At 54.6% G+C, this 11,784-nt stretch overlaps 1 protein-coding gene and 1 long non-coding RNA gene across 2 annotated transcripts; both read left to right on the top strand.

The window, feature by feature from the left end:
- Positions 1 to 1,865: 1,865 nt before the first annotated feature.
- Positions 1,866 to 7,941, top strand: LOC119107356 (spindle assembly abnormal protein 6 homolog). Its single transcript, XM_037230782.1, has 10 exons — positions 1,866 to 2,216; positions 2,554 to 2,670; positions 3,302 to 3,348; positions 3,617 to 3,738; positions 3,997 to 4,037; positions 4,783 to 4,899; positions 5,789 to 5,855; positions 7,023 to 7,130; positions 7,194 to 7,442; positions 7,931 to 7,941. The coding sequence occupies exons 1-10, from the start codon at positions 1,866 to 1,868 to the stop codon at positions 7,939 to 7,941; spliced, it is 1,230 nt and encodes a 409-aa protein (XP_037086677.1).
- A 374-nt stretch (positions 7,942 to 8,315) lies between these two features.
- LOC119107058 (uncharacterized) lies at positions 8,316 to 10,458 on the top strand. The gene is made up of 3 exons (XR_005095190.1): positions 8,316 to 8,354; positions 8,537 to 8,631; positions 9,500 to 10,458. It is a non-coding gene; the product is annotated as an uncharacterized LOC119107058 (long non-coding RNA).
- Positions 10,459 to 11,784: the final 1,326 nt, after the last annotated feature.

The raw sequence follows: 11,784 nt of genomic DNA on the forward strand, positions 1-11,784 counted from the left end.
GCGGCGCTGGATTCCCGTCGCGGTGGCAGTTCGGGAAATGTAGCATTTTTATAGGTGAAAACTGGAAATTTTGTTTTTTGCCGTACAGTATTTCCTGCCTGGCTGGCCGCTTTATTGAACGGTTTGAGTGTAACTAAGAGTTTACCAGTCACGCTCGTTGATGGGGACGAAGGTCCCTTTGCAATAATTGCTGTTAGCTATGTCATACCCCAAATGGCTGAAACATCGCCATTTCACCTTTTGAATTGTCTATGTATGCATAATATCCATATGTAGGGCATAAGAAAAACAGGATGAGTGAGGAGGTTTTTCTGGGGCACTGGGTTTTACTGCAGACCTAACTACTGTCGTAACCAAAAATACAATGAGATGACATCAAGGGCATTGATCGATGCTCCAGGTGTTCAGAAATAGGTTTGGAGTCAACTTATTGTGCATTGAGTCAGGATGGTAACTAATTCCTTTGAAATTATCTTGTGAGTGATTAAGTGTTAGTTTAATGCAGTTGTGATGAAATAATATGTGCAGAAAGTAGGGAACAGGATCTTTTTGTAGGCTGACTGCGTGTATGTCCACTAAATGGATTTAAGTTGTCTTACTAACAAAGCCTGTCTGGCACAAGGGTAGAGGCAAAATTATCCGTTGAACTGGACGGCACAACTTGGGTGGTGGGTTCAAGGTACATATAACAAGCTATGCTTAGCAGGTACTATGAACCCAGAGTCACCCATACAAACCATTCAGACAAGTTTATTTTAAAAAATCAGATATTTGATGTTTGTATAATGTTGTTACAGATGTCCTGTTATGCCATTAAATGTCATAGAATATGTCTTTAAAACTGCTGCTACCAAAATTGGTTCCGCCATAGGTGAATCTTGAATTGATTACTACCGAGTTCATGCATTGTTGCTTATACTCAAAATCAATTCTTTGCACCTGGAATCAAGCTCAAGTCTGCTTGCATCAGATAGTGAACTTGATCAACACATACTGGAGGGAAAGATTCTAGCATTACTTTGCTGTATCCATTGCCTTTGGCCTGATAGTGGCTTGCTCAGATCATGAGAATGAATCTTTGTTCCCCATTAGTGTCTGCTTTTTGCCAGGGTATACCATGATGTCATAAGTGCGGAGGTGATACCCGACCTTAGGGTGTATGTCGATGTCCACACATTACCATTACCTTCTTGGCACACACAGCACAGCTATTTTTTGTGGACAGTTATGCATTGGCTGGTATCAGGCAAATATGTACAGACTGCTCAAAATGTTAACCCTATGCCTTACACCATGGCTCCAATAAGCCTACTGGTCACAGACATTGAAATCAAATTATCATACTTATTGATTCTCCTATACTCTTGCCCACTAAAATCTGGCTGTTTTAGCATGGTCAGTCTGCCTTTGTGGCTGGTATATTCCACAATAATTTTTGGGTTGAGTGGTTACCCTGTGATGCCCTATTCAAAGTGGATTTCTTAACAGAGTTAAACAACACTTAGCACCTTGGTATTGAAATGGAACCCGGTCAAATGATTCGCTGTCCTGTGCTGCATAAGCATGGGCAAGACACAGAGAAGAAGGACATCATTATACAGGTGGACCAGACTGGTATGATCAACACACCCAACAAGGTGAGCAGCTGCTGCAGTAGCAGCTGCAGTGCTGGATGAGTTGATCATTTGAGATGCCATGTTTTGAGCTCTAAATAGCATGTGTCAGTTGTTGCTGTTGAAAGGGAAGTGAAAGTGGCAGACACATAGGGTTGCCAGCTGACTTCACATACCAAGAGACTGTCATTTGCATTTGTCTAACACTCACACATCAACCCTCACTCACTTCTGCCTCACTCGGCATTGCAGATGTTGAAGGTGTCGCTGACATGCGATGACGACCCGTTCTTCCACTTCCTGCTGACGCTGCGGGAGGACAGCTTCAGCTTGCTGCGCTCGGCGCAGGGCCTGCTGGTCGACTTCGCCCAGTTCCCGCGCAAGTTCACCGAGCTGGTGGAGCAGTGTGTGAGCGCGGCGGCCGGCGCTGAGAGCCCGCGCTTCTGTCTCCATCTGGACACGGCCGGCCACGACCGCGAGGCGCTGCTCGAGGTGGTCGAGGTCAACCCATTCCGGCAGCTGTCGCACATCGCACTGAAGCTGGCCGCCGCCTCGGACGCCGACCTCAGGCAGTACCTGGCCGGGTCCATCAAGGCGCTCAAGGTGCGCGGCTGCCCCCCCCCTCCCCCCTCCCCCACCAAACTTGAATCGCCTAAAACTCTTTTTTGGATGGTATGGCCTGGTCGAAAAGCTGACTGGATGTCGCAGCCAGCAGTGGCGCGAGCTTCGTGGTTGGTTATGTCGTTGGTGCAGGTGGTCCACCTCCCAGCCCTACATGATCCGTCTCTGCTGATCCGATTGACAGCTTCCATGCCATCAATATGTGTCATGGTCTCTCCTCTAGCCGGTCCACGTGGTAGCGCTAACGAGAGGCGGACCTGCTGCTGGGGCGTTTATGACGTAGTCGAGAGGGTTGACCGGTGCCTGCCGCCGCTGGCAGGAGGACCTACAGCGCGAGCGGGCGCGGCAGGCCAGCACCGAGCAGAGCCACACCTCCCAGCTGCGGCACACGCAAGAGCTGCTGGCCCAGCGCAGCTCACAGCTGGAGCAGCTGCGCGCCGAGCTGCAGCAGCTGAACAGCACCAGCAGCTCACAGCTGCAGCAGCAGCTGGCGGCTGAGCGGGACAAGGCGCGGCAGGTAAGCGAGGGGGGGGGTGACTTCACCCCTGGCCTGTTAACGCCGGCGTGCGCTGCACACGTGTACGCGTCACTATCCGTGTTCATCTATCAGACGACTAGCCTTGATCTTGACCCTTGCCACGTGCCGCTGATTTGTCAGGAGATCTGCTTGCAGTGTCTGGGTGTGACGACATGGGGGATATCATAGAACTACTGATTATTTTGTGGTGACGAGTTGCATGAGCGGCTGCTGCATTCAACCTTAGCACGCTCGGCACGTCGTCTTCAGCCCAAGTCTCCACCAATCATGATTCCGTCTTGATAATTGCCTGCCGGTGAAGCCGTGGCCAGCACCATCACCATGCAGTGTACACAGACAGTGAAGCCTCACCGCCTGCGACCGCCGGCGCGGCCGCGGACGGCGGCGGCCGCTGACGCCCGTCCTTCCCCGCGAGCAGGCGCTGTGGGAGCAGCAGCAGAAGCACGAGACGGAGCGTCGGCGGCTGGCGGAGCAGCAGCAGCAGCAGACGGCGCAGCTGGAAGAGCGGGCGGCCGCGCTCGACCGGCAGTGCCGCCAGCTGACCGAGACCAAGTACAAACAGGAGGTGCACTGCAGGTGCGTGGTTCGCGACCGCCGTCTGTTCTGTCCCACAACTTCGCGGCTGGTTCTCCTGAGCTGCGAATGTGAAGGCAGCCATATCCGTGGGTTGTTTCAGTTTGGGACGTACCGCCAAGCAAAAAGGAGGGAATTCGGCCAGCGTAGATTAGACCAAATAGGTACAGTGAGACGAAATAAACCCAACTGCTGCTCAGACTGCTTGAAGACCTTTTCGCCGATCCTGAGTGGGGAGCTACTCACCTGAAGCACCCTCTCGCGTTGGTAGAGAGCTGGAAAGCCAGCTGAGGGCGTTGGAGACTGAACACCGACAGCTGAAACAGGAGGCGGTCGGCCTCCGCAAGCAGAACGCCTCGCTGGACGAGGAGTACCACGGCAAGAGCAAGTCAGGTCAGTGGCGGGCCCGACAGTCAGCGATTTGGATTCCGGGGGGGGGGGGGGGGGGGGCGGCGTCGTAGAGTTGGAAGTAATAGGACACGTGGTTTAGAACCCCATTGAAGTGGCTGATAATCTTCGATTTATTTTGTCCTAATGATGGTTTACGGACCTACGACAGTGCTGTGGAGCAGCAGCTGCCCGGTGTAGTGGCGTCTCTGTGTGGCAGCTGTCGCGACGGTGCTGACCGGGCTCCCACCGTGTGACCATCAGTGCAGCAGCTGCGCACGCGCGTGGCCGTGCTGGAGACGGAGGTGCGCGACAAACACCAGCTGCTGCAGCGGCAGGAGCAGCTGCAGCAGGCGGCCCAGCAGAGCAAGGCGAGTCTGGCCGGGCGTGTGGCCGCGGTTGGCCCTGGATTCAGCAGCTCACTTCAGACAGTTGACGGCGCTCCGATCGTCTCAGACCAGGCTTACACCGCCGGCGTTCTCGTGGAAAGCGTGGGCGTGGCCTCGCTCGGTGTCCTTGCTGTCTGTGTCCCATGTGATCTATCTCCGGTGGCCGAGCCGCGGGCCGCGCTGACCTGAACCTCACCTCACCTCACCTCACCTCACCTCACCTCACCTCACCTCACCTCACCTCACCTCACCTCACCTCACCTCACCTCACCTCACCTCACCTCACCTCACCTCACCTCACCTCACCTCACCTTACCTTACCTTACCTTGCCTTACATTACCTCACCTCACCTCACCTCACCTCACCTCATCTTGTCTGACCTCCCCTTACCTTACCTGACCCCACAGGAGCGGCTGGAGGACCAGGTGGCGGAGCCGCGGGCCACGCCGACCTGAACCTCACCTCGCCTCGCCTCGCCTCACCTCACCTCACCTCACCTCACCTCACCTCACCTCACCTCACCTCACCTCACCTCACCTCGCCTCGCCTCACCTCACCTCACCCCACCTCACCTTACCTTACCTCACCTCACCTCACCCTCACCTAACCTCCTCTCACCTCACCTTATCTGATCTCCCCTTACCCTACCTTACGCCACAGGAGCGGCTGGAGGACCAGGTGGCGGAGCTGCAAGCCACGCTGACCCGTCGTGAGAAGACGGTCAAGACGGTGTCGCAGGACCTGCTCAAGGCAAACGACATCATCCGCAAGCTCCAGGCAGGAGACAAAGGCACACCACGCTAAGGTACGTTGGCCGGCTGCCGTGCTTGGGGGATGCCTGTGACGCATCATCACCCGACTTTCTGTGGTACGGGATTTGTGTTGTGGGGTAGTGTGAATTTCTGCCAGGAGCTACCGACCCATTGCCTTTTTCGGAGAAGCTGCCCATCGAAAGATGTTTACATGATTCTATGTGGATGCTTGAATTGGTATAGTCATATTTTATAAAAGTGTTTCTTGCATGGCTTGTCTGTTAGTTGTGCACGCCATGGGATGAGCCACCACTATGAACCCGTGTGATCCGCCGCCGTGTGACTGCTCCTCATGTGATCCGCCCTCTGCGTGACTGCTCCTCATGTGATCCGCCCTCTGCGTGACTGCTCCTCATGTGATCCGCCGCCGTGTGACTGCTCCTCATGTGGTCCGCCGCCGTGTGACTGCTCCCCATATGATACGCCGCCGTGTGACTGCTCCTCATGTGATCCGCCGGCGTGTGACTGCTCCTCATGTGATCCGCCACCGTGTGACTGCTCCTCATGTGATCCGCCGGCGTGTGACTGCTCCTCATGTGATACGCCACCGTGTGACTGCTCCTCATGTGATCCGCCGGCGTGTGACTGCTCCTCATGTGATCCGCCACCGTGTGATTGCTCCTCATGTGATTCACCTCCATGTGACTGCTCCTCATGTGATCCGCCGCCGTGTGATGACTGCCGCGTGACGCCCTCGCCCACGTGCCGGGCAGCTGAAGCTGCGCAGTCAGATAGCGCTGGAACAGGAGCGGCTGCTGACGGAGGCGGCCGAGGCGCGCCAGACGCTGGAGCAGCGGCAGCGCGAGCTGACGGCGCGCGAGGCGGCCGGCCTCGCCGAGCGCAGCCGGCTCGAGACAGAGCTGGCCGAGCTGCGCGACAAGCTCGAGGCCGCTCAGAAACTGCACAAGACCAACGAGAACGGTGCGTGGTGTGGATGTAGCCATGTGCTACGGACCGCTACTGGGGGATCTCGGGGATCGCTACCGGGGATGTGGGGACCGCTACTGGGGCAAAACACGTGTTTTACTACCAACAGTGTGGGGGACAAAAGGTAATGTTCACAGAATTGGAGACAACACCGTTATGACTTGGAGTTCATGCTGAGGCCTCGGAACCATCAGTGAGTCGATTTGAAGTTGAATGAGGGTACCAGCATGCACGGATAGTACGCATATGTAAATACATCAGTTGTAGAAGTTATGTTCAGAGATATTTGTATCAGAGAAACACAAGTTTCATGCAGGCTTTTATGCAGTGCTTAGAGCGGCTGGCGCTCTGCATTCTTGTCACCGGAATCGAGCACGTCCGAGTCCATTCTGGGACTGAACTGTCCTCGGGAGTTGGAATCGGATCTAGAGTTCGATTCGGTTCATTTCATTCGGTTCGATCCGATTCGGCGTAGGATTCTATTCAGATTCGAGTCTGGAGTTGTACTACGTTACTCGAAGTCGGGAGTTTGCATGAACACCATGCGCGCTTAGGTGGAGTTGGAATTTATCGCGTTAAAGCGAAGTTAGGTGCCAACCCTGTCATGCCTATCGAATGATAATTGTCGATGTTGTTTTTGTTATTTTTCTTTGCTATGAAATTCATGAAGGTGGGTCCAGTCCAGTCCAGTCCAGTCCAGTCCAGCCCAGTCCAGTCCAGTCCAGTCCAGTCCAGTCCAGTCCAGTCCAGTCCAGTCCAGTCCAGTCCAGTCCAGTCCAGTCCAGTCCTGTCCTGTCCTGTCCTGTCCTGTCCTGTCCTGTCCTGTCCTGTCCTGTCCTGTCCTGTCCTGTCCATGTCCAGTCCAGTCCAGTCCAGTCCAGTCCAGTCCAGTCCAGTCCAGTCCAGTCCAGTCCAGTCCAGTCCTGCTGGTTGTGTGGCATCACAGAGTGGCGCTACCGTTTGTCTTATCGGAAGCCTAGTTGGGAGAGCACTCGGATACCACGCTGGAGGTGCGGGTTCGATTCTCAGTCGCCGTCTCGGTCTCTGGCCGTTCTTCGGACCACCTGTGACGTGTGTGGCGCCATCTGTAACACACCTGCAGGAGGCTTGCGCTCGCGGCCGTCGGGCGTGACGCTCACCGGCACGTGCTGCCTTTCCCAGTGATCAACTGGCTGAACAAGCAGCTGAACGAGCTGCAGTCGCAGCCGCGCCGGCCGCCGGTGGCCGCCTTCTACCAGACGCAGCACGGCTCGCTGTCGGCACCATCAGGTGAGAACGCTCCGGTGGCCGCCTTCTACTAGACGCAGCACGGCTCGCTGTCGGTACCATCAGGTGAGAACGCTCCGGTGGCCGCCTTCTACCAGACGCAGCACGGCTCGCTGTCAGCACCATCAGGTGAGAACGCTCCGGTGGCCGCCTTCTACCAGACGCAGCACGGCTCGCTGTCGGTACCATCAGGTGAGAACGCTCCGGCGGTCACCTACCAGACGCAGCACGGCTCGCTGTCCGCACCATCAGGTGAGAACGCTCCGGTGGTCGCCTTCTACCAGACGCAGCACGGCTCGCTGTCCTTACCATCAGGTGAGAACGCTCCGGTGGTCGCGGTCGATCTTAGACCAGCGCTGCCCCACCGATGCATGGCGGGTTTGCAGATGTTGGGTTTTACGTTGTTCTGTTTCGATGAATGTGCGAAACAGTGCACCAACATTGCAAAGCCCAGTTGTCAGTCTATGACATGTTACCCCTGTAACAACAGTACTGGTGGGATGCAGTAGCGGTAACGAAAGGCGTTCAGAGATGGCTCAAATTGATAATGACGATGAGGTCAGTACACTTGTGTTCGGCGGCGGCACAGTTTCTAGTCAAAGGGAGAGTGAGAAAATAGGACTCTGTTGCGTCAAGTCGTTATGGCTTGATCCGGTTATTTTGTATAGTACTCCTAATCCTAAAGTGTCACTCTTCAGAGCTCAGTTTAAGCAACATGCTAAACTTAACTAAAAGTTGTCGCAAGCTCCTGCCTTTTCTGGCTCTCACTCCGCGTTTTTTCAGATGGTGGTTTTCTTATGCAGACAACGCCTAACGTAATCCGCATGTGCTCACGTTTGGAGGTCAAGCTGTTTTTAAGTGTGCAGTGACTCAGTCAACCGGGTAGTTTGATGACTGCGCAACTGCTCTCCTATCAAAAGTTTTTTCTACCCGGAAACATGTTAGATGAAGATGTTAGATTAATGCGTCCCTTACGTTATTGCTCTGCTGAGATGTATCCATTTCACATAAAATAAAATCAAGCTAAAACCGCCTGTGATTTCGCTCTCCTGTATGTTGACATGCCTCTGGCGCGACTGCCCGTTTTGAGCGACGGTAGCGCCCCTGTCGGCAGAACTGCGCACCACGGCCGGCTCGGCGCCCAGCACTTCCACACCGATGTCGGGCGTCAGCGCGCCCCGACTGCGCGAGCCGCCGGCCGACACAATCGCAGCGCCACCTGTGCCGGTCAGTGCTGCCATCTGCCGAGATGCTGTTGTCGGGTGCGATGTCGACTGGGCTGCAAACTGCGGCTGTCTTGCTTTTATGTTTGTTTTTTTTAGGCACTGGTTGTGAATCCATTTTTGGAGTTCATCAACCAGTTTTTATTCGTGGTCTCACACTTAAACCTGTCGCGTTTGGTTTTTCAGGCCACTATCAGACCGGAAACAAGCGGAAACAAAGCCACTGTTACCAATCCAGCCAAGAAAAAGACGCCACCCTCTTCGCAGAATGCATCTGCAGAGTAAGCCAGTTATTTTCATGCTACTTGTTTGCCTCTAATATTTGCGTCTACTCATCTACTTGGTGGAGCGTGTTATGCCTTCCAGGAATCGAAACTATTCATCATCGAGGCATTATTGTGTGTTCAGTAGTTGCTTTGGGCTTTGTCCGACGTTCTCCGGGCATTGTGAATGGCATTGCCGCCTCCGTTCTCTAAGGAAAGACACTATTCTGTCTGGTTAAACAGGCTCCAGGGTAGCATTGTGCGGCGCGCTGAACCTTCCGCCGTTCCGTCTGATAAAACAGGCCGCAGACGAAATCATCCGATGAATTGTGTCGGCCTTGTGGGTAGTAGGTAACTTGTGGGTAGGCGTTGCAGCATGCACGAAGTAGGCTGTGTGAAGCAGATGCCCTTAAACCAAATACACCGTCGTAAACTGTTCAGAATAAAATGTCTAAGATTTGAAGGACGCCGTCAGCCCGCCTGAAGACAAAGTGGCACAAATATCATATCAGTATGTGACTGTCGCTCCCGACTCTGAGAGATGGTACGGTAATTGGACTTGTGTTCGACAATCCCTCGTTGACGTCGATGTCAACTCCGACGCGTCCACGCACTCCTCGGCTACCCTTCGTTGACCTCGCGTTTGCAGCCCTTTGTAGATTTGGCTGGGATGTAAGGCTACTGATGACCCCAGCGGAGAATGCTACCTTTGTTTCGTCAGGAGGGTTTGCGCCAACCTAGCTGCCGTGACCGATTCCGTTCTCGGTTCGTGGGGACTGGTTACCAGTGTGGCCAACACTGCCGGGCGCCGCCGCCGGCCCGGATGGCTTCGGCACCTCCCCGGCCGCGGCCATCGCCCGGCTGACCGTCGGCTAATCCCTTGCAGCCCGCCGCCGCTGGCCACGCGCTACCTGCAGGCGGCCAAGGGCGAAGGAGTGCGGATAGCCGGCCTCGTGCGGCGGCCCCTGCCGGCCCAGTGACGTCACCGCGGCATCTGACGGGACAGCGACGTCATCACGGCGGCTGACGGGACAGTGACGTCATCACGGCGGCTGACGGGACAGCGACGTCATCACGGCGGCTGACAGGACAGTGACATCACCACGGCGTCGGACGAGATAATGACGTCACCACGGCGTGCAATGGGACAGCGACGTCATGGCAGCTGCTGGAAAAGTGACGTCATCACGGGACAGTGATATCACCACGGTGGCGGACGGGACAGTGACGTCCACACGGCCCCCCTCTGGCCCGGGCATTATGACATGGTGTGATAATGTGATGCACACGTGATGGACACAACGGCGTATCATCATCACGGGCTTCCTCCAATTGCGGTAGGCCGAATCCCAGGTGACCCCGGGCGAGGATGAAGGCCGCTGGTCAGGCCACCGCCAGATGTCATGGTGATCGTGCTGGCCTCGCCGCGCCACCTGTCTGGAGATTGCAGAAGCTCGGGGCGTGTCCCGATCGCCGTCAGAGGCGGTCCCAAGCACGTGAAGGCGGTCGGCCCGGGCGGGAGCCGCCCCGCCCCTGATGTGTGGGACGCTCGTCTGGCGCAGCCCGTTATAGCACGCAGCATACAGCGGCGCTCGTCCCCTCATGGTGTTGTGCTTTACCGCAGATTTGTGTCAGATCCGTCTAGAATGGCCTATGCTGTCGTGGTGTCGGAAGTCGCAGGAATGAATGTTGGTGTTTGATCTGGTAATGCCGGAGACAGATAGCAGTATTTGATATGGGAGGCCAGAAGGACTGCACTATGATATATAGACGTGTTCGTGATGGGATGCGATGATGCAAACCATGTTTGAGTACGTTCTCTTAGCTAGCATTAGGAGTCAAGTAATAAATGCTTATGTGTAAGTTGAGATGAATCAAGGCATGAGAATATCATGATAGCTACGGATAAAATGAAACATCAGTACAATGAAATGAAATTTCACGTGTTGAACCCCCATGAAATTGTCCCAAATCAGTTAACGGATCGTCATTTTCCGGCCTCTTCCGCCTTTTTGCGGGTTTTTTGACGCATGGGAAGTTTTGGACGTGGCTCTGGCCCCCGGGCAGCGGGTCTCCAAGTAGCGTCTCCATGGATAAGTTGTCTGCGAAGTCGCACGCTGCCTGATAAGTTGCCTGCCTGTCATGCTCAACGGAGTTGGGCGAGAATGCACCCGGCGAGGAAGTCGCGAGCATACCAGTGGACCACCCTGTGTGGCGTGTGGTGGGCAAGGCGGCGATACGCTATTGTTAGCGCCACGAAAACGATGCCCAGCCATTCGGCTTTTGGAGATCCCTTATACTGGATTTTATTACATGAACCCCCATAAACACTGGATAGTGCTTATGATTGCATGGGAACATCCTTGTGTGAATTCAGCATGTGGATGTGCACTGATGTTTCGCGGCCGCGCACCAAGTCGCGAGTTGCATCGGCCAAGCCAGCTGGACTGTTGCATCGGTTTAGCGTCGGCCAATTTTAATGCACTAGTTACGTGGTTTGCAAGCAATTCACGTCTTTGGTGACTGCGAGAAAAGTGTTGGGAGAACTGCTTATGTTTTGGGTGGGTATTGTCCAACAAAATTATTGTTTTGCATCTATGTAGTTGTCATGCACTCCCTGGAATCGGGTCAAAGGTCGCCAAAACGGCCAACACCACCTGAAAGTAGTTGCGGACAACCACCCCATGTTCGAAGCCTATGGGACCGATCAGTATGACAACTTCCCGAACGATGCGCTATCGCCGACATCGTATCCCGTCCAAAACACGGTGACTTTGTGTTAGATCAGAGGTCACCAAAAACGCCTACAACCACCAAAGCTGACTGCAGACAACCCCATGCTTCAAGGTTGTGGCACCGATCAGCATGAAACCTTCCCCGATCGGTGTGCCATAGTCGATATCCTACCTTTTCCAGACCATGGTGACCTTGGGTTAGGGCAAAGGTAACAAGAAACGGCCAAACCCGCCCGGAATTAGTTTGCAGACGTCATACTCCGAGCCTTCGTGACAGATCGGCATCAAACCTCTCCCAGTTGATTTGCAATATTCGATAACCTATGTCCTTTCCAGTACATGGTGGCCTCGGGTTTGGTCAAAGGTCACCAAAAATCGCTGAAACCACCTGAAATTAGTCTGCCTTACCATGCCAGCACCAAAGCCTTGCCAAGGT

The sequence above is a fragment of the Pollicipes pollicipes genome, unplaced genomic scaffold, assembly GCF_011947565.3.
Source record: "Pollicipes pollicipes isolate AB1234 unplaced genomic scaffold, Ppol_2.1 Scaffold_6686;HRSCAF=7923_pilon_pilon_pilon, whole genome shotgun sequence".
NCBI classification, from domain to species: Eukaryota; Metazoa; Arthropoda; class Thecostraca; order Pollicipedomorpha; family Pollicipedidae; genus Pollicipes; species Pollicipes pollicipes.